At 41.6% G+C, this 27,623-nt stretch overlaps 1 protein-coding gene across 2 annotated transcripts in view; it reads left to right on the top strand.

Moving 5' to 3' along the window:
• The first annotated feature begins 2,530 nt into the window (after positions 1-2,530).
• The window catches only part of slc49a3 (solute carrier family 49 member 3), a 33,418-nt gene continuing 8,325 nt past the window's right edge, over positions 2,531-27,623 (top strand). Inside the window, exons 1-7 of one of the 2 annotated variants that reach the window (XR_003928889.1) lie at positions 2,531-2,895; positions 13,031-13,189; positions 14,510-14,726; positions 16,769-16,845; positions 19,021-19,158; positions 23,447-23,563; positions 25,614-25,766. Coding sequence is in view for 1 of the 2 variants with exons in the window: in XM_030062802.1 (XP_029918662.1) it covers positions 2,734-2,895; positions 13,031-13,189; positions 14,510-14,726; positions 16,769-16,845; positions 19,021-19,158; positions 23,447-23,563; positions 25,614-25,766 (1,023 nt within the window). In the remaining variant the exon portion in view is untranslated. The remainder of the gene's footprint in view (positions 2,896-13,030; positions 13,190-14,509; positions 14,727-16,768; positions 16,846-19,020; positions 19,159-23,446; positions 23,564-25,613; positions 25,767-27,623) is intronic. The other variant, XM_030062802.1, reaches the window with a different exon arrangement.

Raw genomic sequence — 27,623 nt, 5'->3', positions numbered from 1 at the left:
AAAAAAAAAAAAAAAAAAAAAAAATCACTAAAATCTTTATGATATTCATAGAGGGGATTGTAATTTGATTGTGGCACTCAGAAGTGAATAACTGGTCTTGATAGAAAAAGCAGGGAAATAATCATAAATCATCATTTACACCCACCCCCCACCCCCCACCCCACCCCACCCAAAAAAAAACACACACACACAACACACAGCTTCTAACCCACTTCACATGATGTCTGTATTATATGTTTACCAAATAAATATATTTTCCATCCATGGTTATTTTCACTGACTGAAGACAAAAACAGTCACACAGTCACACTTATGGGCAATTTAAAGGAATAAATTCATATTTCTACAATGAATAAATGGTGTATAAATGAATTGTTATTGTTAGGGGGGGGCCTGCTTTCGATTCCTAGAAATATAAACTTACTGTTGTGTGAGCGGTTTCACTTCCAGTTTCAAATCCAAGCCGCAGGCAGTTGAGGAGCAACACTGAACACAACAGGCGCTAAGACAGACTCTCATGTTGGGAAGAGGAGTGTGTACAGTCAGAGAGGCTGAGGACGTGAAGAGCTCTCACTCTGTCTCTGGTTCAGTCGACACAAACCTCATCAGATTCCAGATATCTTCTGTTGGAGGCATCACACATCACAGACGCTGTCAGCAAATGGAAATAAAATGCATGTTTGGTTTTTTCTTCTGTTGAGTCATTTTTGAGGAGTTAATTTTGTTTCAGGCGGCAGTGCCAGATTGACACTTAATCCACAATGAAATCTGTGTTGCTGCAAACTGTGCAGAGTTTGATGAAAGGATTAAATATAGTGGAATTAAATATGTTCATAAATTGTGCGTTAAATCTCTGAATCGATGACCAAGTATTTTCACCATGAAACCTTTGTAAATAAGGGGGAAAAACAACATTTGTGTTAATTTCTCCATGAAAACCAGTGTGGATGCAGAAAACAGTTCAACCACCTGGTTCTGGGAGTAAATTTCCCATTTAGTTTTCCTGCAGAGACTTGAAGTGTTCTTGGCTGTAGGTGCACTTGAGGTGTCAGATTTATGGTTCTGTATGAGCCTTCAGTTCAGCTTTGTTATTGCGAAATTTGCTCCTGAGTACGGTGTGCTGCACTACGCACAAGCAAATTACCACTAATCTGAGACATTAATTGCCCTAATAGTGATTAGCTATTGTACTTAGTGAGTATAAGCAGGCTGACTGATTGGAGCACTTTCAGTTTAACCACTCAGAAAGACTTTATGACTGTTTATAACACAGCCTGCTGTTATGTAATTCAATAATATTAAATAATAATGACAGATCTGCAGTATATCCACTGTGGTGAGGGTCTGATGATGGTCATGTTGTTTTCTTCTGTTAGTTCAAATATTTCTAAATTCTGATGTTAATTGTTGTTTCCACATTTTGAAAGTGGCTTTCAATCGTGTTATCACTGAGCTGACATTGGTACTGTCTTCTTTGTTTTAAAACTGGACTGAAAAAATTAACCACATCATATGAAAGTAAAATAACAGACAGACAGAAAGAGAGGCATCAATAATGAATAATATACACTGAAAAACAAATGCAGTAACTTATTCATTACCAGAAAAACAGTGATGTGAGTGCACTAACCTTACTACAGAGTTTTTCAGAGCTGCAAAGAGTGTGCAGGGGCAGAAATCACTATTATAGTGCTATATTAAATTGCATAATTTATCCACTCATCTGCTAACTTTTTATAGACTTAACAGTTTATTTATTTATTTGTGTTTGTTTGTTTATTTATTATTTTTATCCCTTGTTTACTTATATTTTCTTTACTATTGATATAAGCACATGTTGGTCATTACTTCTTTAAAAGCTATTAAATCTCTATTGTAGGACAGTTTGTTTTTTTTTTTTAAATCATTAATTTAATTTAAGTTTTATTTATTTGTTTGTTTATTTTTGGAAGGCATTTAATGAAATGAAATCAGAATCAGAATCAGAATCAGAATCAGAATACTTTATTGATCCCCAGGGGGAAATTACTTTTTGTAACAACAACAAAAGGAACTTTATTTCTAGAAACAGGGGTGGCTTGTAAGGTACTAAGTTTGTTTTAGGTTTTTAGGTTAAGTCCCGTCCTGCAGGTTTTCATTCCAGCTCTACTCTTGCAAACCTGACCCCATTAAGGCCCATGCAACCTCATGCACCCTTAAATGGATCGGGTGTGAAAGAGCAGAGCTGAAACAGTACAGGTGTGTCAGACCAGGTGCCATGGAGGGCCCAAGAGGCTGCAGGTTTTCATTCCAACCAAAAACTCCTCCAGGTGACTTCACTGATCACCTCACCTGCCAGCAGACAGGAGGGACTAATCAGTGAAATCACATGGCTGCCTGCCCCTGGGCTACCACAACACGTCTCCGCTCTCCACACGGGAATGACATCTCAACTGTCCTGCCGCGTGAGTCATCTTGTAAAATAGAGGATCTTCGGTGCCGCCGCCACACCTGGAACGCACAGCGACGCTTTGCCGACTTTTTTTTTTTCCAAACCCGGAACATTGTTGGATAAAAACAGACGTTACAGTCTGTACCGGCGAGCAGCACAATGGACTCAGACTAGTTTAGAAGTCGCACCACTTTTTTTCTCGACGTGATGAGAGTCAATGTGAAGTTCAGGCTGTCTTGGTGACTGATCCTGTTATTCAGTGTTACATTGTTAAGGAAGAAGTTATTAAGTAATTAACTGTAATGGAGCAGGAGGGGGGAGAGTCCGGGGAGCAGAGGGAGGTCTGCCCCGCCGCCGAGAGGAAACCCAACAGGGAGCTGGAGAAGCTGCTCGCCTTCAAAGTTTACAAGAGGAGGTGGTTCATCCTGCTGGTGCTGTGCCTGCTGAACTGCTCCAACTCCGCCGTGAGTACAGACACAATGCAGCCTACAATAAAAAAAAAAAAACCCATGTAGGCCTAATGAGCCTGAGAAAAAGTGCATGCATTTAATGTTTCTCCCCATCTAACTTAGATCAGAATCAGAAATACTTGATTGATTGAAACTGGATCAGTTGTAGCTGCTCAAATTAAATCAGATTATAAGAAACAGAGCAAGAAATAAGAATAATAAAACCATATATCTCGGAAATTTGTGAATAAAGTACACACATTATGTCTAAAAGTGTGCATTAATCCCTACAAAATATGATGACGATAAATGCAGAGATAAGAAATTCACACAGTGAGAGTGAATGTAATAAAGTAAACCTGTGTACACCAGGTTAACTGTGTTGACCAGGGTTCCCAAACTTTTTTTTTTTTATTTTTATTTTTTTTATACTGTATGAGCTCAATTAGGAAACCATTCCTAAGGTTTGTCAAATTTATGTTTTTCTTTTTTTTCAAGGCTGGTAGCAATGCAAATGGTTTTGTGTTGAAGGTGACAGCTGGTCATTGGTGGCGATACTGCAGGGTTTGTTTTTAGTTATGATTCAGAACATTTATTACTGTCTGCGCTGCAGGTGTGGAGGGAAATGAGCCATGAAACCTCCAGTGAAACCACTCGTCCTTCATTTCCCCACCGTGCCGCTGACTTCTAGTACATGAAATATTAGTGGAAAATAAACGTTTTACTCGTTTTGCTGTGGCCCTGTGTACCCTGGAGCCCCCTGAAGGACGCTGTGGGGTCCCCGGACACCAGTTTGGAAACCTCTGACGTGCACCATGAATCTGTGATTTATGTCAGCCTGCAGGCTAAACGTGGAAAAACAAAAACAAAAAAACAGCTCAATTCTGTAAATCGAAAGCTGGCTTTTCCCTCCTCTACATGCATGTGAGTGAAGAAATTATTATTTCACATCAAGAATCTCTAAAAAAAAAAAAAAAAATAGACAATAGTACAAGTTAACAACATAAAAAAGAAATGTAGTTGACAGCTGATATCCATTAGCATCCATTAGAACATATTCAGCCTAATATTTTTGCTTTTCTGCCAGGGACTCAGTATAAAACCCAAATGATAAACTTGAAATTGTATCTATTGTAACCAGAAAAGCCATGGAGGAAAAAAGTGTGTTTGCTGATGTCAGTACAAGTTAATGGGGGAAAAAAAAAAAAAAAAAAAAAAACAGACACCAGCATCAAAATGCTCTCATAACCTTCAGTCTATGGATCCATGTCATGTGTGTGTGTTGGTCCGTTCCTCCCTGCTCTGTCGGTCAGAAGATAAAAGTTCCTCAGATAAGGCTAATGTGTTTCTAACTGTGCTCCATACATTCTTTATTATAGGAACCGTGGTTGGAAAGCATGTGATCTAAGTCTTGTGCAGTTTAGGCTCTTTGTTTCAAACCGAGCTTTGGTCTAATCTGAACTCTTTGATCCCTGAACCGAAAAAAAAAAAGGGAGCCCATAGCCGTAAGAGACTTGTGCTATATCACCGCCTGTATATTTTTAGTTTAACTGGGAAAAATGATGATTATTTCATAGCAAATGTTAAATTATTAGACGCTAGAAAGGCCAATCCACGTCAGGTCATTGATTTTTGTGGCATTTCTTCTTTATTGAACATTTGATAGAGAAGTGAAACAGTCGATTTGAAGGACATGTGATAAAGTTCCTGCTGCATCTGGATCCAGGAGGTCAAAGGTACATTGAGCGTGCCCGGGGCGGACTGGCCATCTGAGTGTTTCAGAGACTGGCTGGTGGTTGACACACATGCATCGTCTTTTTTTCCATTTTGAACATCATCATTTTAAGTGACGGGGGGCACTAATCTAAAGATTTAGTTCTTACGTGGCAAGCTAACACTCAAGAAGTCATAAGAGCGGACACAGAGAGCATGAGCATCGTGAGCCTCTAGTGGAAGCAGTTTACGTCGGTTACCATGGTTACAGCCTCATCGGACAGTGCACGAATGAAATGATACAGATACAAATCTAAGAAAACAGAAAGAAAAGGGTGGTACTGAAAAGGTTAGAGAGAAAAGGCTTAAATCCCTGGAGAGTGATGCCTAGAAATGTCGCAAATTGACATAATTTTTGCAAATTAATTAATCACTGCCAGCAGTAGCAGCAGCAGCACAGTATGAGTGAAGAAGTGAGTGTCGAGTGAGTGTATGAGTGCTGCAGCCTCAGCCTCTCATGATGATGAGGGACAGAGAGCTGAGCTGCTGGAGGCTCCACAGACTAGTGCAGGGACAGTGGTGAGTACTGTCTGGAGCACAGACTTGCTCCCTCTCAGCCCAGATCCAGTTTGTGTCACTCATGTAGGCAAGAAATAAAACAATAATTACATGAGAGAAGCACAAAGCACAAGCTTACTTTCAAAGGCGCATTAAGGCATCATGACACCGCGGCCAGGGGCCACAGCGTTTGTTGAGAGCTGGGCTGGGTCAGAGTCCAAGGCTGTTTTTTAGTCCCAGTCCATCCCTGAATGTGCCTCCGTCAACTCATGCAAAAAAAAAAAAAAAAAGCTGTGTTGGAAGTTGGAAGCTTGTACATCTGACACAGGGAAGTACAAGCTGCTGACTTGACTGGGTGATGTTAACATGGTGTTTTTTTCCAAAGGGTTTTATAAAACTACAAAGACTAAACATTGAGGTGTTGCTTTCCGCTCCAGCAGCGAAGTGAAGAGCAGAGATTCTGCTGCTGAAGAAGAAAGCAACCGCTTTTATCGTCACGAAACATCACAACTCAGAAAATCGAGCATCATCAATATTTCTGAATCTCACACATGTAGTTACAACTTCGAGGAGGCTGTTAACTCGTAAACGGTATAAATGTGATGTTTCCAACATGCATTTGGAGTCAAGAAAAGATCAAGTCCAAAGTCCAAGTTATAGAACCAAAATACACTGTATGGACAAAAGCACTGGGCCACACCTCTTAATCACTGAATTCAGGTGTTTCATTCAGTCCCGTTGCCACAGGTGTATTAAATCCAGCAGCTAGCCATGCAGTCTGCCTTTACAAACATTTGTGAAAGAATGGCTCGTTCTAGAGAGCTCACTGAACTCCAGCGTTGTTGTCGCTGAGCGCTGAGGCTCATAGTGCGTATAAGTGGCCGACGATCTGCCGACTCAGTAACTGCAGAGCTCCAAACCTCCTCTGGCGTTAACATCAGCACAGAAACTGAGTGCCGGGAGCTTCATGGCATGGGTTTCCATGGCTGAGCGGCCGCACGCCAGCCTCACATCATCAATCCCAATGCCAAGCATCGGATGGAGCGGTGTACAGCACGGCGCCGCCAGACTCTGGAGCGGCGGAAACGCGTTCTGTGGAGCGACCAATCAGGCGTCTCTATGTGGCGGTCTGATGGACGAGTCTGGGTTTGGGGAACGCCAGGGAGAACGTTCCCTGCCTGACCACATTGTGCCGACTGTGCGTTTGCTGGAGGAGGGATAACGCTGTGGCTGGTGTTTCTGGGCTCGGCCTCAGCCCCTCAGCTCCACTGAAGGGAAATCTTAATGCTTCAGCTCACCGAGACATTTTGGACAATTCTCTGCTTCCAGCTTGTGGGACCAGTTTGGGGAAGGAAGGCCCTTTTCTGTCCCAGCAATGACTGAGCCCCAGTGCACAGAGCAGCTCCATAAAGGCGTGGCTGGGTGAGTTTGGGTGTGGAAGTCCTTGACCGGCCTGCACAGAGCCCCGACCTCAACCCCATCTAACACCTTTTGGATGAACTAGACTGGGAGCCAGGCCCTCTGGTCCAACATCAGAGTCTGAGCTCACAAATGCTCTTCTGGTTGAACGGGCAAAAACTCCCACAGACACACTCCAACATCTGGTAGAAAGCCTTCCAGAAGAGTGGAAGCTGTTCTAGCTGCAAAGGGGGACCAACTCCATATTAATGCCTGTGGATTTAGCATTGGATGTCATTAAAGCTCCTGTCGATGTCAGGTGCAGGTGATCCAATACTTTTGTCTATACAGTCTATTTCCCCTTGCAGAATGTCCTGCTATGACTTTTCCTGGGAATTTGCACTGGAAGTTCGATCGATAAGCCCGTTTAAGCACTGAGATGAGGAGTGACATTCAGGTGTAGCTCCTTTGTGAACAGGGCCTGAGATTCCTGAGATCCTTTTTGGTGTCGAACAGTAGATGTGTGTGTCTGCAGGTAAAGGCTGTGTGAGGCTCCCTCATGTTTAGCAGAACATGATATTCCCTGTGGATCTTGTCGTTTCCAGCTAAGTGTGCCTGGAGGCAAGCGTGCCTGTCTCAGTCATGCAAACTGAGCCCCTCCCTCACCCATTTACAGCTCCCATGGGAGCCGTCCCCTCCAAGGGAGCCATTGTTTCCAGGGGCCCGCTGCTCCCATCACAAAAGGAGCTCAGCTGGCACAGAGTCAGTCCTGTTCTGGCAAATCAAAACTGATGGGCAGCTGAGACAATTAATCTACCAGATGTTAGTGGTGCTATTGAGAATTTAAGAGCCGTGGCATATCATTGATTGTGTGTGCCTTGTAAATTAATTCATTATGATTTTTTTTTTTTTTTTTTTTTAGATCCGTGTTATCCTAATTTTTTTTGGTGGGGTGCAAAGGTTTCTGCAACAGCATGTAGAACATACACCACCAGACTTACTTTAAAGACCGTTAGAAAGTCGGACTGAGAGGATTAGCTGATTAATTGATTGGTCGATTGATAGAAAATTGATTAGGTTAATGTTTAGATAGCTGATTAACCGCTTTAGTCAATTTATCAAGTAAAAAATCATTTAGAATCAAACAGTGGCTTCACCACATCAATTTGGACTCTGCTACCTTCCTATGAACATTTGTCAGTTGTTTTTTTTGATATTTTATAGACCAAATAATCAGTTAATTAAAAAAAAAATAATCAGTAGATTAATCAGCAGTCAAAATGATGATTAGTTGCACTCCTAATGGAAACCACATTGTGTGTCTGTTTTTCTGTTGCTTTGCTTAAACCAGGCTCCATCCCTTGATTCCAATCAATGGCCGATTTTTGCAAAGAACTTCAGAAACGGCTGCACACAAACACAAAGCCAAGGACTTTTCAGCGGTTGGTTCTTTTCGCTGTTCAAGGTCTTTTCCAGCTCTTCCTTTTGAAATTCAACTAAAAATGAATGCCTTGCTCAGCGGGGGTCGCTCACCTTGAAGGCGGAGGAATCATCACTTTGAGCTTCTTCCAACTGAGAAGCACCTCGTCTGCACGCAGTTTAAACAGCACGTGAACACAAGTAAACAGCCCACATGCAGTCAGTATCAAGACACATCAAAATGTTGGCTTTTAATTGCTGTGTTATTTGCATACGTCTTTAAACCCCAAAGCACAATGCCAAAATGAGAAATTTGCCCCAGTTTTTGTACGAATCGGGCCAGAGGAGTCCGAGGAATCACCTGATCCAAAAAAAAAAAAAAGAAACCCAACAGTAACTCAAAGCCACAGGTGCCCATCTGAGTTGTATCGCACCATCTCTCAGCACTAGCCAGCACGCCTGCGTACGGGACGGGCCTGTGAAATAACAAAAGCGGCAATGTGTGTGACGGCGGCCGGCCTAATATGAAGCGCCGGCCTGACACACGCGCGGGACAGTGGCGGCATTGTGTGTCCAAATCAGCTGACAGGCCTGCCGTCAAACTCGGCCGCATAAATTAGATTTTCTTGAATGCCCATAAAAGACAGAACTGAACTGTCCTCTTTGTCTCCTCGGTGTTTAGTTGACAGGTCGCCTCCATTCACCTCCTAAATATACTTTCATTGCCGCCGCACGTCCAGACTTCCACGTTTGTAAATCAGACTTGCCCGGCTCTTGTGAATGTCGGGTTAATCTTTACAGCAGGCGGCTTGCACGGGTCGGCTTCAGTGTTATTGACCTTGGTATTGATTCCTTGTTGCTACAATGAGACGTTCCTTTGGCTTTATGGTTTTATTGTTTTAACCCGGGGTGGTGGATTTCAATTCCCAGCTCGTCAGGTTTCTTCCCACGTTGTGAAGACAAACAGGTCAGGTCAACTGGAGACTCTAAATTGCTCACGGATAAGAATTAGGGGTGTGATGATTCATTCTATTTATAGAAATAAATAGAATGAATCGCTCTCACTTTGGCTTGAATCAAATCGTTTATGATTCTTTAAAAAAAAAAAAAAAGATCATGTGGTGATCTCACATGACTTCTACTTTCTGGAAAACAAAGTCTTGAATAGTCACATCATTCTGCACTAGTGGGTGTAAATTAAAATGTCAGCCAATAAAACTTTTACACATCCTCTCTCATCCACCTTATCCCTTCAAATAAAATCCATTTCATGGGGTTTTTAAAGAATGCATTGAATTAAGAATGTTTAACTAATATCTTCATGTTTCAGAAGAAAAAGGGTCACCTTACATTATTGCACTGCTCAGTTATTGTTAGCCCTCTGCATGCTGGGATCTAGTCCCTGTGACTCAAATAGGAATAATTGAATAAAGGCGATGAATGAGAGTTTTAAGCTGTGATTTGTTTCTGATGTGTGTCACCAGTTCAAACCCCAGGCCGCCTGGCAAAGTGTAGCAGGGACAATAAATGATTTAAATACTTTTGCAACTGATGCTGCGATGCCGTTGAACAAGGTTTCACCGGTGCAGGCGGCTGTGATGAAAATCTGCATGTGTGTGTTAAATTAACTCAATGAAAAAAAACAACAGTTAAATTTCTCTGAGTCCGTTTTTCTGGAGAAAACCTTTTGCCTTAAAAGTTGCAGAAAGTCCACTCACACACGTTCCTGCAGCTAAACGCAAAGTCAGTCGGTACGTAATGGATAATCCTCCACAAGGCGGTCTGTTATGGAAAAATAATGACCGAGGCGGAGGCGCGGAGGGGGTTCCTCAGCCCAGGTTGTTATTTTTCGGTAACAGGCCGCCTTGGAGTAGATCATCCCACTTACCACACGGCTTGTGTGGCGGTCTACATGCCATCTTGACAGCAGCAGAAGCAAAATAAATTAGAGTAAAACTGTTTTCAAGGGTCGGCGGTGCTGTCCTGTTGATGCCATATTCTTATCATTCCTGCAATGCAATCATTAGCTCATCTAATTAGTCCGGCCTGATAACATGCACATGCAGACAGGATAATTAGTGATATAATCCCTGCACAGATGAGTTAGTTCCTGACTTTGTCTTGGCTGTGCATGTGTGTCTCTGCACCGCCCTCCGTCCCACAGCGTCGTTTCTTTCCTCAGTTTGTCCACACAGCCTGTAAATGTCCGATTGTGGCCTGCGTGGCTGAAGGGGCTGCACATAAAGCCGAGCTATGTGAGAATAGGCTGAACAAGCAGAATGGGCCTGTGTGACTCATGGTTAACTGTGTCACATGAGCTGGGCACGTCCTGTCATATCCTTTTTTTTTTTTTTTTTTTTTTTTTTTCTTTAAGGTGCAAGTCTGTATCACATGACCCCACGATGCTCACGCAGTTCTACAGGCATCAACATCATATGCTGGTTTTTAGACTCTGAAACCAGGATTGTGTTAATATCCAGATTACTGGCATTGAAATCTCACACAGTCACAGAGTTCAATGTACTCACACATATATGCATAATCTGGAAGTTAAATGAACAACAAAAAAAAAAAAAAAATCATGTCTAGTCATCCTTTTATTCATGGTTTACAGTGTTCATGTCACACGATATGTTTTAGTTACGAGTATGTGTTCGTAATAAAGTGTGATGATTCTGTGATGATTCTGTTGTGGCCGGACAGATTTTTTTTCTTTATTAGTTTCTTTATTATTTTTTTGAAGAAACATAAGAATACATAAATCCATGTATATAAACATATATAAGACAGGTTAAAACTGCAAAAATAAATAAATAGATGATTGTAAAACATCTTTAAGGCTCTGAAGTAAAAATAAACAATGAATACAGCCACAAGCAGCAGTTCTGGGACCGTTAGAAGTTGAAAGTTTCACCAGTTTCATTAAAAATAACTTTCAGGGTGTGTTTCAGGCACTGATGTTGCACAGATACTGTGAGTTTTGAAATGGCTGGGCAAACAACTGATGATTTCTAGTCCGATTTATGTCACACCACGCCTAATTTATGCATTTATAGCGCCCCCTAGTAGTCGATTTGAATGAAATTCTCAGGGTATGTTTCAGGTACTTATTTGAAGATATCCTGTGAGTTTTGAGATGATTGGCCCAACCGTTGTTGACTTTTGTCCATTTATGTGTGAAACCATGCACATGCACATTCACTGGTCAATATCTTGAAAAGGAAGCAAGATATCAAAAAGCCTTATGCCGTTTTTGATCAGCTTGGTCCAAAAATGATCCACAGCGAATTTCGAAGGAATTGGACCTACGGCCAAGAAGGAGATGTCCAAAAATGTGTTTCAAAAAATTCAAAATTGCGGGAAATCCAGTGTGGTGGACCTTATTGGTTCTTGAGGCAAATTTGTAGAGTGAGGATTCATGCATGTCTGTACCAAATTTCATGTAAATTGGACTTTCGGCGTAGGAGTTTTAAAGGTTAATTATAGCGCCCCCATCAGGCCGATTGGACTTGCCAGACTTCCATCCTGCTCTTTGTAGAAGAGCTTGATTATCTATAAATTCACTCATTCATTCATTTTCAAGGTCATTGATAAAAGGACCCAATACATTTTTGAACATCTCTTGTTTTCCCTTAATGGAATAAGTTTTTTTTATGAGGATATACGTTCTTTTAGCCATCTTCTTTTAGCCATTTCACATTTTTTCCAGACTTGATGGTGCCGTTTCTCAGCTAGATATTCGACCATCGTGACCGTCACGGCCCTCTGATCTCTGCAAACTGCTGCGGATGTAGAGAGAGCAGGAACATCATGCATGACACAGAAATGAATCAATTCAGTCAAATGAGTCAGTGTGCTGTAACCTCTTTGTCATCTATTACACAAACTGACTGCGCACAGAAAAGACAGCGTCAGTACCCGGCACAAGATTTAGTTTTGCCTTTGTTTTTTTTCACTGTATTGACATTTAACGCTGCTGGGTTCAAGCCAGTCTCTCACACGCTGCAGATTTTCTTCCATTTTTCCCCTTTATTGGCTTCAGGGGTTTTGGTGGGGAGTGTTTTATTTATTTATTTCTTTTTGCCTGCTATGAGGATTCAGGTCAGGAGGCGTCGTTTTGTTATGTCATGTTTTGTTTTCTATAAACGGTGTAAAAGCCCCTTTGAGAGTGAAACAGTGCATACGGGCTCTAAATAAAATCAAAATTGAACTTAGAGAGGGTCGTGCATGCTCTGATCTCAGTCAAACATCACAAACATCATATCTCAATCTGCCTCTGAAAACAGGAGCGGGGGTTTAAAGGACTTGGCAAAGGACGTGGCAGATAAAAGAGACCACGTGTTCTCGATTTTAGCGTTTTAACGCTTGGTTTTGAACTAAATTTAAATGATCCCTAATGATTGATGTTGAAAGCGTTACTAGATGTGACACCTTAGCTTCACTGCAGATGTTTTAGTCGTCTGGAGGGGGGCTGATGCCACCGCCAGGCCTGCTGGAGGAAGTCATGCTCGCTGACTCATCTTATAAGTCACACATGTGACTTATAACTCTTTTTATATATTTCCTGATTTTTTTTTTTGTCTCTTTTTTTGTAAAATATATTCCTCTTTGTGTAGAGCACATTGTAAACTTTAACTGCCTTTTAAATGAATTTAAACACATTATTATTATTGTTGTAGAAAATACAAAGTCACACTTTTTTCAGGCACTTAAACTTTCTCCAGGATGCTGTAAATCTGTAAATCACTACACATGTTTTCTGTAAAGAATATGAACCTCCTGCCTATGTACTGTTGAAGGTTTCCATTCAAAAATGATCAATGTAGAAATTTATGAAAAATGGATACCTGACATTCATGTCTCAGTCCTTAAGAAATACCAGCTGATCTCACGCTCTAGGGAAGTAACGATTTAACATTTCAGCATTTGAACAAATAACAGTAATAAGTGATATTTCAGAGTGAGTTCTCCCTTCAGATATTAGAAATCATTTTGTAGGAGTTAACCAATAAAAACAGTAAAAACTTCCTCTCTGATTGAAACTCTTCCCTTGTTCCTGCAGCTATGGCTGACCTTCGCACCAGTAGCAGACCAGTCGGCCCAGTACCTGAAGGCCAGCCTGGAGCAAATCAACTGGCTGTCTCTGGTCTACATGGTGGTGGCCATCCCGCTCAGCTTCGGCACCACCTGGATGCTGGACACCCTCGGGCTGCGGATCACGGTACGAAACACACCGACGGTTCATCAGGGGGTCTTCTGAGGCCTCGTTCCCGCCTGGTATCAACATCCATCCTGTGAAATCTGAATACGAGCTGACACCTCTAAGTACAGGTGTAAACAGCAGCACTGCGTCCTCAGGATGCATTCGGAGGTGGATCAAATCCAGACTGAAGTGCAGGTCGGCTGTAAAGCAGCTGGTTAATGAGTAAAAGCACAAACTGTCTACCTGCAGGGTGGAGCTACAGGGGAGCAGGAGGAGCTCAGCTGCCCTTAATAAGACATGAGCTCCCCTAAAAGCATGATGTGAGAAATTTTGGCAGCTCTCTAAAATATGTACTGTAAAATGCCTTACTTGAGCAAAGATCCAACAGCATGTCGCATAAAGGGAAAAAACAAAAATGAAATCACAAGGAAAAATGCTACAATAATAATACTTACAATACCAACAATAAGTATTTGTTGAGTGTTTGGTTATTGATCACCAACCGTCTAATATAGTAATATATACAACGAATATATCATGGTGATAAAATATTTAACACTGCACTTTTAAAGGTCTGAGTGGTGAGGCTGAAGACCACATGTTGATAATCTGCAGTGCGGTGGATTTATGTCTTATAGCCCTGAGTTGGTGCCCCATTTTTCTTATATTTCATATTGGAAGATTACCAAAAGCCCCAGTATAAACAAATAAAAACAGTGTGGTTGAATTCCTTTGCCAAGGGGGAAGTGACTGCAGAACAAACAGGGAAGAAATTGTCCACAAGTCACTAGAGCATGACTTTGTCAAGAGAATACATTTAAAAACCTCCAGTGATAATAAATATGACTCAATATAAATATGATTTACATAGACACAAACTGTTGTTGGATTAAGGCAAGTGTCAAAAAAGGCATAAAATGATAACATTGTGTGTTTTACATAAAATCAGACTTCCATAGTTGTTGAAATAACATTTTCATTTAAAGAAATGTTTGGCTGTTCTCTGTAACTCAACATTAATCCATGTTCATAATCAGCTTTTACACTGTCTGAGCTAAATACTCGCTGTCTGGCTGCATTTTACGTTTTCACTTTGTTTGGAATAAACAGAACAACAACAGCTGGGTAGGCAGATGAACAGACAAAGAAAAGAGAAACTCAAACTCCATCACAAGGAGCTTCAAGTCCCGCCCACACTGTTTGATTGACAGGTGATCTCTAGAAGGTGCAGTGCAGAACCAACACAGGAATGAACGCGTAAAAATAGTAGTAAACAAAATTCATGAGGCGCCTCGGTGATGTTTTGATGTTTAACCCCCTGCTGTCCCCACCTGGCAGCTGATCGTGGGATCCTGGCTGAACATGTTCGGGGCGCTGCTGCGTTTAGTGGGCTCGCTGCAGAGTTTGGGGATCAGCGCCGTCTACCCGGTGGTGATGGTGGGTCAGACGCTGGGCGCCCTGGCCCAGCCGCTCATCATCTTCACCCCCACCAAGCTGGCAGCGCTCTGGTTCCCCGAGCACCAGCGCGCCACGGCCAACACCATCGCCTCCATGTGTGAGTGATCTGTGTTTTCCTAAGAAGAGCTGGGTGAGAATGTAACCAAAAAATTGTATGAGATGTTTTTTATGCCGCAATAACATCCTCAGGGTTAGGGTTGCCACAGTAGGAGCCCATAAGCTGCTATTAAGTCTTTAATACAAAAAAGGAGTGGAGACGAGTACAGGAATAAACAAGAAAGCAAAAAAATAATTTTATCTCTGGGTAGACTCACAGGAGTTGGCATGGCAACCAATAAAGCATGGCTTTGCAGACACGTAAGCATCTGTCACCAGTCAGACTGAGTCGTGTATAATTTAACACCAACTGCCTGCAAAATGATGGTGAAGTTTGATCAGGACTTTTTCTGTTCTGACTGCCACTAAACATCCTTTACAAAAAAAAAAGAAATTAAAGAAAGAAATCATATGAACATAATAAGTTATTATTTTGTTTTTGTTTTTCTTAAAAGAAGTGATAAAATCTGCCAATGCGATGAGAAAATCGCCCTTGTTTCCAGTGCAGTTCACTTTACAGTAAGACTAGCCTATAAATGTCTTATGAATGGTTATACTTAGGTTATTATTTAGTTTGTAGACACTTTATAAATTATTAATAAGGAGTTATAAAGACTATCACAGTTTTCATACATCAGAGCAGGCTCACTATTTGGCAAGATCAAGTTGCTGCTGCACTATTAAATCTCAGATCTCACTTGTTAACTTTATCTCGTCCCTGTTTCAGTCAGCCATCCTCTGCATCTGCATCGATGTATAAAAACTGTGTTATAACTTGTTTATGAATGATTTATAATGTGTTTACGACCTCATTAATAACCTAATGATAAACCATTCATAAAGCTTTCAGAAGTAGTCTTATTGTAAAGTGGCATCATGACAAGTGGTTCAAGAAAATTCTGGAAACAGGTTGAACAGCTGTGGATGGAAGCGGGATATTGATATTGATATTACTTACAACACTGGATGTCCACTTTCCACGACGGCATCCAGCCTCATTGCGTTTTCTTTATTAGTGCTTGTGCCTCCAGTTGCTGTTGGGCCATTTTTAGTGCGCATAATAAATTAAGGAGAAACTAGGTCAGTTTCAGCTGGTGCCATAAAGTGTGGATGAGCACTGGGCTCACATTTTTGCATGCTCGCAAAATCTTGTACACACAAGCAAAACCATCAGTGGTGTTTTCACTTGGAGGATGCAAAAACCAACACTCTCCCATCTGTTTGTGCACGTCCTCGCCCATCACAGTTAACAGTTTAGATCGCTCACAACAGCAGCCGCGAGAGAAATTTCAGCCCGATGAATGTCCTAAAAACTCTGCAATCAGCACTGATGAACTCCAAATGACTGTGACGGGAAAATTGGCATTAATTAAAACGAGAAAATTAGCCGTGGATGCCGCCTTGCTCCAGGAATCAAACAGACGTGCATCCAGAAAAGATGAACCAGCTGATAGAAATTTTGGCGTCACATGTTTGGGCCTTAAACGCACAGCAGGCAGTCAGCAAGCACTTTGCACCAGGACTGAACTCAGGGATGTGATTATGTCAGCGCATCAAACTCCAGTGAACCTTAAAAAAAAAAAACTGATGAATCATACATCACCGCGCTTACATTTACATTTTTACATTTTAGGCATTTATCTGACCCTTCTATCTTGAGCGACGTGCTCGAGTGCAGCATGAGAGGCGGCTTTGGTCGGCGGTCAGAGCCACAGTGGCCTGACAGCACTCCTGTGACCCCTGAAAGATTTCACAGGAGAGAAGTTTTAAAACGTGAAAAGGAAAAAGGAAAAAGACAACACTTGAAGATGAGAGCGTATTAGAGCCAGGCGGGGAGGAACAGTGGGTTTAATTCAGCCTGGCGTGATGTGAGTTCTCAGTCATATTATGCCATCACCCGAGCGTGAAGACACGAGCGGCGCTCACGTGAGGAGGGAACAGAAAGTGAAGGCCTCACAGGCTCCTAATGTGGGACAGAGAGAAGACGGGCAGGGTTTCTGACTAAAGGGAAATCTCACTTCCACTTCTCTGTTCCCCTCTCAGCCAATCCGCTGGGCGTCCTGCTCGCCAACATCATCTCTCCCAAGGTCGCTGTGACGTACGACCAGATCCCCGTCCTGGTGAGTTGAACTGATTATTATTAAGGGTGTGTGGAGGCGCCACGCTTTGTATTTGTATTTGTTTTGGGGCAAAATAATTCATATTCAGATTTGGGAGAAATGGTGGCCGTGGCTTAAAGTGGAAGTAATTTTTTTTTTTCTCATCATTGGATTTTAACCACAAATAAATACAAAATGACTGAAATTCTGCTTATTAAAACAATATAGGTTTAGGAAAACCACTATGACAACTGTATATTTTGCAAATCAAAGGAAATATAATATTATCCACATTTTTTTGTGCACTGTGACTTTTATTGTCTATTCTTTTGGTCGATCTCCGTCCGCTACGCAGGATAAGGGGTAGTTTCCACAATTTCAAACTAAAGAGCTGGAGGCCAAAGTAACATTATCCTTCGCAGGAAAACTGAGATTATGAGGAAACTGCATGTATTATTTGAAGCCGAACTTTAAGAAAAATGTTTGGAAGGGTAATTTATTCGGCAGAAAGCCATTATTTGTTGCTTCCCGTACATAGATTTGGATTCTCGTGCATCCCTAATCATTATAATTATTTATAAACGAGGAAATCTCCAGAGCCGTTGATGGGTTTGACTTTTCTAAAACCACAAAAAGTTGCCTGCAAATTTTCAACATTTGCCACCATGAAGGCAGGTATTTAAAGAAGTAAGCGTTGAATTGCAAGACAGACAATAGGAACATCTGGGTGGTAGAAATGAATGAGCAGCAGTGAAGGAACGGTTCACTCAGAATATCAAAAAAGTGCATCCATCTATCCAGATACTGTAGCCTCTGTGTGATTTGGTGACGTTTCCAGTTTTCTTAATCTGTCTCCCACTCCAGTCCAGTGGAGCTGGATGGGTGTTGGAGCCCAAGCCGTGATAATGAACAAAACTTAACAGCAGCATCTTTCTAAAAACAATGACACATATAATAATCATAACCCACGTTTCTCAGGATGGGAGAGTTTCACTGGGAATTATTTATGAATCCACCAACAACAAGTACGAATTACAAGCAGTTAGGATACAGTCTGCTGGTGTTCTTTGGCATGAAATAGTTCCCAACAAAACATTTTGCCCACGAGGGCTGTGGATTATGCCGGGTATCTGTGTCACTGTTTTTTGGAAAGAACGTTTCCTTTATAACTGATAAAGTAATAAAGGCTCCAGGTTAAATTGTTCATAGCAGTTGAGCAAATCAGGGAGGGGAAAGTTGGTCGGTTTTACATCAAATTCAGGCACTTCACTGCAAAAAGTCAAAATCTTACCAAGATTATTTGTCTTATTTCAAGTAAAAATGTCTTATTTCTAGTCAAAATATCTCATCACACTTAAAATAAGACATGATCAGCTCAGAAATAACTGTCTTTAGACAATTTTCACTTGTTTCAAGTGAAAATCTACTTGAAACAAGTGAAAATTAGCTTGAAACAAGAAACAAATTTTGCCAATGGAACAAGCAAATTTTACTTGTTCACTTGTGTCACAAGTAAAAATTTGCTTATTCCATTGGCAAAATTTGTTTTTACTTGTTCACTTGTGTCACAAGTAAAAATTTGCTTATTCCATTGGCAAAATTTGTTTCTTGTTTCAAGCTAATTTTCACTTGAAACAAGTGAAAATTGTCTAAAGACAAGGAATTTCTGAGCTGATCATGTCTCATTTTAAGTGTAATGAGATATTTTGACTAGAAATAAGACATTTTTACTTGAAATAAGACAAATAATCTTGGTAAGATTTTGACTTTTTGCAGTGTTTTCAGTTAATTTCAAGATCTTTGTTTCTCAAATTCAGGGACTCGGAATTGCCATGTTTTAGTGAGGAAAAAAAGAAAAATCTGACAACATGGAAGCGTCATGAATTTCATTTGAAAGCTGCTGCTGCTGTGAACTGTTGATCCTAGGACAGGGAGAGGAACAGCGAGTTTGGGTGCAATATTTAAATAGAAGAAAAGGTACAAGGTGCTGAGATGGCCAACGCTTCCAAAACCTCCGGGCCCAGAACCAGAATCCCACAATGCCCCGTGGCATTATCGGATTGCAGCTGCGGTGGCTGCAGTTGGAATAATCTATGGCTCCGGCGACCTCACCTGCTAATTGTGATGAATTGCCTTTGATTTTAAGTGCTAACATCCATTTATCACCGTATTATGTGTGTTTTCCCTCTCCACTAGCTGCTTGTCTATGCGATCCCAGCAGCCGTCATCTGTTTCCTAGCAACAGTGGGGATACGGAGCAGCGCCCCCCCGACGCCGCCCTCAGCCAGCGCCGAGTCCTCGGGCTCCGAGCCGTTCCTGCAGGGGATTAAACTGGTGAGAGACAGGTTGACAGCAGCATAATACACACATCATCTTTCACATGACGAGACCCTCGTGAAGGGAATCAAACGGGCGAGGCGGACAGGAAGATCGACAGCAAGGCCGACACTGACTCTCCTTCTGAGAGCATCAACTCAGAGTCAAAGTTTGAAGCTGCATGAGTGAAGATTTCTACGCACAAATCCAGCCGTCGCATCAGTGGGAATCACAAATTGGGGGCTGCAGCTGAGGAGAGTGTCCCATTCTTGCCCAAACACAGTCCTGCTGTGTGTGTGGTCACCAGCAGCGCCCAAATAACCCCTCTCAATCATCACTAATGAGCCACTAGCAGTGTGTGTTGGTGTGTGTGTCTGCAGAGACCCTTCCCTCTGCCTGGGTTTTCCTGTTTTGCTGAGCTCAGGAATTTTCTGGGCGTCGGACTTTGGGCAGCAGGTTGATTGATAGCACATCCAATAGGAAGCCTTGGCAATCGCAGACATGGACCACGGAAAAAAAGGAAGCAAAAAAGCGGGCAAAGTTCGTTCCACAACGAGAGTGAACCTGGGGTTGAGCTTTCACCTGCTGGTGAGCGCTGAGGGAGAGGAGGAGGATCAAGAGCCACTCGGTGTTGGTCTGTTTTCTGATGGCCAGACTTTTTCCTAGGATGGGGACGGCCTTCATTCTGTCGCCATCCTCGTAAATGAAAACTCCACAAGCAACAAATCCAGCTCATTTTGCCTTTAAGAGCAAAATTCAAAAGTGTCGATCCGTCCAGAAAAAGCGCTTCTACAGCTCCATCCCTGTTTTTTTTTTTTTTTTTTTAAAGATTATTTTTGGACATTTCTGCTGTATTAGACAGTCACAGTGGAAAGTGTCAGGAAAGGCAGGGCAGAGAGACGGGGTGACATGCAGCAAAGGGTCTGGGCTGGATTCGAATCCAGACCGCTGCAGCTGAGCTTTAGTATTAGATGGTACACATGGTGAGCGACTGGGACGCCCAGCTTTAAGGTCTGACACACACACATCAGACTAAGACAAGCCCTCAGCCAGAGACTCCACATGAAGAGATGACCTTCACTGATCTGCTCATGCATCTGTTTGGTGATGCACACACACTAGACTCACCAACTCAGCCACCACACAACACACACACAAGAGGCAGAGGTGGAACTATGTGTAAACTAATTTATTGACAAGGTAGATTGGGCAAATAAAATATTAAAAAATAAAAATATAGCACAGCTGCTGGCTTATGATAAAACAATAAAACGTGCTGGCGTAAGTGTCCAATTAAAACAGTCTTTCCTCTAAACAGTCTATATGAGTAATACTCAGTCCATTCCGGCAGCGTCCCGGTATCAGTCCGACCGTGTGCGTGGTGAGGCTCCGTCGGGGCGCGCATTGAAGCCGCCTGGACGCGCTCTCCTAACAGCCCAAACTTTAGGGATAGCGGATAGCGGGTGGTCCTGACCACCCGCTATCCGCTTTCCCTAAAGTGTGTGCACAAGATAGCAACTTTAGGGATAGCGCATGAAACACGCCCACGGACACACCTCCAGGCGCAAATGACGGAGTCGGCATAAGGATAGCGGGTAGCGGGTGGCGCAAGATACCGTTTAGGGATAGCGGAAGCTCCTAAATCCAAATGTCATAAAATACACACAGCAGGAAAGAAAGAACAGAGAGTCAAAACAAGATTTATTCTCTATTACCAAAGCAGTTACAAAAAATGATTAAAAATGTTCCAAATTTAAATCCAAATCCAATCCAGTGCAAATTGAAGAGCTCCTGTATAGCTCCCCTCCCCGGCTCAGCATTCTTCAGGCTGCCGTTCCTCGCGGGACCTTTAACATCTGGCTCGACTTTGTGTTGTTAAAAATGGAAAAGCACAAGCAAAACAACAACAAGGCACTCCTTCTATAATGCAGTACCTGGCGAGACTGAGAGAAGTGAGAGGACTGCAGAAGCAGAACACAATGGCTGTCCACAGCAGTATATAACACCGGGTCAATTACACCTGGCACTGAGATAAAGACAAGGCAGCATCTCATGTATATGTATATGTATAATTAATATGCATAAGCCAATTCAAAACACTGGAACTAATGCAGAGGAACTTCCTCTAGGCTCACGTCCTTTGGCCTTATTCTCATTTTGTCTGCTGGGTCTGGCTTTTCATTTCTTTCTGCAACAACAACAACAATAATACTTAGAATAAACCTTATTTGTATCGCACTTTTCAAAACATAGTGACAAAATGCTGTACATAACAAGGAAAAATGATACACACCATCAATCATCAAGAGTAAACACGATAAAAGGTGTAACATAGGACCTGATAAAGCAAAGTGTACAATAAATACAGTAACAATTAAAACAAGTCATGCAATAAATACTAAAAAAAAATATGAATTGTAAAAATTTTAGTAGTCAAAGATGGGTAAGACACAACAGATTGCTATAAGAATGCCTTCTTGTAAAAGTAGGTTTTGAGGAGTACATATCCAGAGTTGGCTAACCTAATTTCCTCGTGGAGTGCACTTTGTTATGAAAAGTGCTATATTAATAAAATATATAGTTTTTATTATAAGTGTGTTCCAAGATCTAGCAGTGTAATTGAGTTCAGGGAGATTTTACAGGAACAGTATGACTTAACCGCCTTCCGCCAGGGAGTCACATTCGCCGAGTGCAACACGTGATGCGTTCAGGTGTCCACAGACGGAAAGAGGTGCATTCATGGGACGATGCGTAACACCTTTCTGCTGCTGGGTACAAAAAAAAAATGCACGTGGTCCAGTTCCAGAAGCCGGGAACGGACTGAGGCTGCAGGACGGGACGAGTCCGACAGCTGAGCCAACAAATATCAAATATGTCTGATGCAAATCGGAGCGGCTCTGAGCTGATCGGCTCGGCTGAAGCACGGCGTTTTTTTCTCTGAGCAGATTCTCAGCTCGGCTCAGCCTTCACCTCAAAACACCCGACACTTTCCGCTGAGGCTGAAATCTGTCCTGAGACGCCTCTGGTGTGATGGCAGCTCACCGAGGGAAAAAAAAAAAAATCACATCAGTGGAGTGCAATTTGTCAGCGTGACACGGCCTTGTGATGAAATCGCTCCTATAGTTGCACTGAAAGAAGCGTCACACTCATACGGTGAGATGAAAACAGCCTATTTCTTTTGAAAAAAATAAATAAGACTCATCATTTCTGACTGAATGTTTTCAGCCACCAGGCCACCAGTCAGGTTCATCTTACCATCCTACTTGAATTTTGCCAATAAACATAGATACTTGAATTTATTATTTAACCAGGCAAAGGCCCATTGAGAGTAAAGCGCTGCCTTTCCGTGAGCAATATAGAACACAATAAAAAATATAAAACTGAACAATAAAAATGGCTAAAAAAGAGCCGAAACAGGACAGTAATAATAAAAGTAACAAAAGAAAAGGGGAGATAAATAAGGAACATCCACATTTGACTTAAAGAAATCCTTCAAACTTTAATAAAATCCAGTCACAGTACAGCCAGCGGGTGTCATCACCACAGTTTGTTTCATAGAGTTTGTTGTTGTTCAGAGAGGAACCAGGAAAAAAAAAGTCTGAAGGTCTGTCGCTTGTTCTGAGAAAGTGAAAAATCTCAAAGTCATCATCACAAAGGCCTGCAGATATTTTGATTGTGGGCTGATCGCGGGCACCTGGCGGAGGAAACACGGCAACGTGACGACCCAAATCCCATTAACCACGCAGTCTCAACCTGCAGGCGGCGATGGAGCATCTCCCCCATTTTTCATTCACGCTGCGGTCACATTTTAATATTTCTTTCATGGCGTTTTCCTCGCAGCCCGCGGGAGGTCACGGCGAGGTCGTGCACCCGCTCGTCTCTGATGCGCACACACGAAAACACACAGAAACAGCGGCTTTTCAACTTCTAAACAAATTTACAAGACTCGCCTGCAGAGAAATACATAAATCCTGGGTGTAACCTCCACATAACTGAGCCGATCCACGTTTTCCAAAGCTTTATTCAAGGGAAATTGATTGAGCGTGCCTTCTGTTTCACAGCAACGTCGCACAGTTAAACACTCAGAACCGTGGCTTGTCCCTGTTTTTATTGCTTATTTTATTTCCTTGTTGTGAGCACATATTCAGTTTTCTCTCTCCCTGCTGAACGCCATCACTTTTGCTGCTGCAACAACCCAATTTTCCCCATGAGGATCAGTAATGTCACATCTCAGCTTATGAAGCCCTGTGTGTGTGTGTGTGTGTGTGTGTGTGTGTGTGTGTGTCTGTGTGTGTGTGTCCTCTAGCTGCTGAAGAACAAGGCCTACCTCATCCTGCTGCTGTGTTTCGGCGCCGGCATCGCAGTTTTCACCTGCTTCTCCACGCTGCTGGAGCAGATCCTGTGTGTGCGCGGCTACACCAACGTAAGTGCTGCTGCTGCTGCTGACACCAAATCTAATCAACTAAACTAGACATTTTTTTTACACTAATCCGTTTAAAAATCCATCAATTAAGAATAAAAAGTCATCATTAGCCCTGGTACTTGTATGCACATTCATGCAGTTTAATTTAATTCAGTGTGTGCTGCTGGCAGATCTCTGTAAAAATGCAATGAATCAACCAAAAGCATCCATGCATTCATTTTCCACAAAAACACACCAGTTTCATGCGCCCACATTTTGACTGATTTGATTTGATTTGAAAAATTTATTTTGAACAACAAAACAAAACAACATGAATAATAACAGACAATAAAAAGTATGTTCAAAAAGGAGTGGGAAGAAGTTGAAACTGATATAATCCCACCCCTTCTCCCTGCACAAATAATTGATGAGCTTATCCTGCTTCTTGATTATTACTACTATCAATAGCCATCATAATGATAAAAATAATAATAGTAATAACAATACTAATACTGCAACTTGTACTATTACTACCACCAGCAACAACAACAACAACAACAATATGAGAATAAAAAAGATCTGATAATAATAATAATAACTATGAACATAATTTATAATTAATATACACCAGTTCATCCATTTACATTTATGTAAAAGGAGTCACTCTTAGGTGCATCATTTCCAGTGGCTTCTTGCAGACAAACCACTGAGCTGACCAAGAATTCAAGTTCTTTCTTTTCAATTTGAACAGAAACCAATTCTTAGGCTCGTTGTAATTATTGATCAAAAGCAGTGTTGAATGTTCTGCATTTTTGTATTTATTGTAATTGGAGTCACACACTGGAAACTAGACATGCAAGAATGGTGGTGAGAAAAAAAAAAAATCACAGTTCACTACACGTGCAGCTCGCTGAAGCGCAGAATGCAGAACCAGTTTTTGGTTTCAGTGCAAAATCATGACGTCCGTGTCGCCGGCTGCTGCTGGTCTGATTTGGAGTGCGAGGTCAAACCCAGACGCAGGCCGCCGCTCAGGGACCCGTGCAAGGATTTATGCAAATGAGCACCTCGGTCTGACATAACAGTGACTCGGCGTGTTTAATGAGCCCTGAAGACACGCATGAAAGGACGAGGGGATGGACGGCGCATATGTAAAACGAGTGAATGAACGAGCTGGACCGGCAGTATGGATTAATGAATTAGAAGATGAGCCAGTGGGTGGATGGAGGGATGAAAGGCTCCACAAACGAATGATTGTTTATTCATTAAATTTATCCAGATCAGCGGTCCTGTCTTTGCAGGCCTGTACCCGTTCACTAAAACTTCTGGTTTTGAAGAGATTTTCATGAATTTCACTTTGATGCTCCGTCCTCTGCATGATCAGAATATCATCTTTGGTGTAAAAAGTGACTGATTTCCTTTGCAGTGTGTGTTTTCATCCAAAAGGGTGTTAACACTCAACATTTTCAGATATAAGAACCTAAAAATATATTTCTATACCCAATTATTATGTATTTGTATATAGTGACTGAAAAATAGAGCGTGCCGGGTGAAGACAATGTTAATCACAGGAGACTTTAATGTTTCCTTCATCTCCAACAAGGAAATCAAAAATAATCTTTGTTTTATGCTTTAAATTTGTTTACAATTTCTAAATGTGATGGAAAACAAGATAAATTATATTAAATTATAGTCACTTTTTTTTTTTTTTTAGTGATTTTATACACAATACTAAACATGTAAGAGTTTATATATTAATTTTAAAAAGTTCAAAAAGTGATATCCACCGTTTATAGCAGCAGGTAATGCATTTTACTGGACAGCATGTAACTAATCAGATTAATCCTGGATTGATAATTCTTTTCCAGACCAGATTGTGTCGGCATGCAGGCTGACGGTGTCCAGGTAATAAACTCTCTCTCTCTCTCTCTCTCTCTCTCTCTCTCTCTCTCTCTCTCTCTCTCTCTCTCTCTCTCTCTCTCTCTCTCTCTCTCTCTCTCTCTCTCTCTCTCTCTCTCTCTCTCTCTCTCTCTCTCTCTCTCTCTCTCTCTCTCTCTCTCTCTCTCTGCGGCAGGACTTCGCCGGCCTGTGTGGGGCGCTCTTCATCGTGTTCGGGGTCGTCGGCGCCGGCTTCCTCGGCCTCTACGTCGACAAAACCAAGAAGTTTATCGAAGCCATCAAGATCAACATGTGCTTCTCGGCGCTGGCGTGCATCGCCTTCTCAGTGGTGAGGATGTCAGAGCTCCTTGTGTGACATCAGACACTTTATCATCCCTTTTTTTAACCAAAGGGAGGAGGAGAAATGCCTCTCCTCTTCTACATTCTCCAAGGATTTGACTCTATGCTGCATTCAAGTGTCATGGGAAAGACGGGAGATGCCAGTTTCCTACTTGAAAATCCTATTTACCTAAACTTTCAGCCAGTAAATTGTACTAGAAGGCAAACATGAAGTTGTCGGTTCATATTTACTGTAAATCTGATGTGCTCTGATTAACTGCCTGTTTGCTCGTGTGAAAAAAACTGAGAAGGAGCAAACAAAGTCTCGTCAAATTCACAGCATTTGAAAAGTAAACACTTCCAAGTCATTTCTTTAACCATCTATTTTAGTTCATTCATTCATTTTTTTCATGCAGTGCTTTTGATAGCAAAAGCATAATAATAATAAAAATAATAATAAACTTGATTTATATAACAGCTTTCTAATAAAAGGGTTACAAGTTGCTTTACAGGAGAAAATAACAAAACAACAGGATGCATGAAATTGTTAATCATGAAAAACCATACGAACAAAAGCACCATCAATAAAACAGTAAATAAAATAAACTAATAAAACAGAACACAGTAACAGGAATAAATTATAATAAATAAAGAATTAAAACAATATATGCAGGATGGAAGGCTTCTTAAAAGTGCGTTTTAAGAAAAGACTTAAATGCGTTTTCATGGATATACTTGATAGTGAGAAGAGCCGTACATTACTACGTTCAACTTTTCACGAAATAAATAAATAAATAAATAAATAAATAAATAGAAATCAGCCACTGCAGAAAAAGCGGAGACATTTTTCTGATGCTCTAGTTGCGTCCTCCAGTCCTGCAGTCACAGTCCACTCCGCTCATTTAGGAAACAAATCGTGAAAATAATAATAACTGACAGGAAAAAGCTTACGAGCACATCAGTGCTGTTAAAAAAAAAAACGATAACCTGCACCGTGAGCAGAATCGACCGCGTTGGTTTCTCAAGGCCAACAGCCAAACCCAGCTTCCCCTCGGGGATCAATAAAATATTTCCACTTCTGTTTCTGAGACAGCAGCGGTCGAGCAGCAGGACCTCAGCTCTGCCTCACCGAGGATCTCTGTCATTTATTTACTGAGTATTTTATTGATGAAATTGTCAATTAGAGTAAAAAAAAAATAAATAAATAAAAAAAGGATCTGTGAGTTTACTTAGAGGACGTCTTCAGTATCAACAAAGAAAGCTTGTCCATTAGACTCATGTTTCCACCACACAACGGCATTACTTTCAATATTGTATGAAAAACAGATGATATAGCTACCGGGGTGGGCGATATAGACTTAACATTATATCACAGTATTTCATGGTATATATATTCAAGATGATATGACAAAAAAAAGACAATAACTACAGTGTTTCCCACAGAAAGACACCGTACAGCGGGAGGGAGGAATAGATACATGAGCCTATTTCTTATTTCACCGTCTTAATTCTAGTAAATCCTCCACTTCAGTGTTTTTACTGTTGAATACTATACACCTGTGATTACATTTTCATGACAGCCAGGTGAGCAGCAGGTGAGCTGCGTTTGTTGTTAATGACAGATCAAACCCGTGGAAAGCAACATGAGACTGAATGACGCTTCCTTTATCCAATAATCTGTCATAGTGAGGCGTTCAGGCACCCAGTTGTACTAATAACATGTTTCAGACTGTGTGTCTGGGCAAATCAAAGTGCCTGTTACATGTTGGTGGTGACCACAAAGGAGGTGGGAGTGATGTAAGACTAATGGCGGTAATGGGAAACCCTGAAAATCTACCTGGGCCGTGTGGAAAACACTGATCTGACT

This window comes from Myripristis murdjan, chromosome 10, assembly GCF_902150065.1.
Source record: "Myripristis murdjan chromosome 10, fMyrMur1.1, whole genome shotgun sequence".
Classification (NCBI taxonomy): domain Eukaryota; kingdom Metazoa; phylum Chordata; class Actinopteri; order Holocentriformes; family Holocentridae; genus Myripristis; species Myripristis murdjan.
Note: the sequence above shows the minus strand (reverse complement) of the source record. Positions and strands in the feature narration are given on the sequence as shown.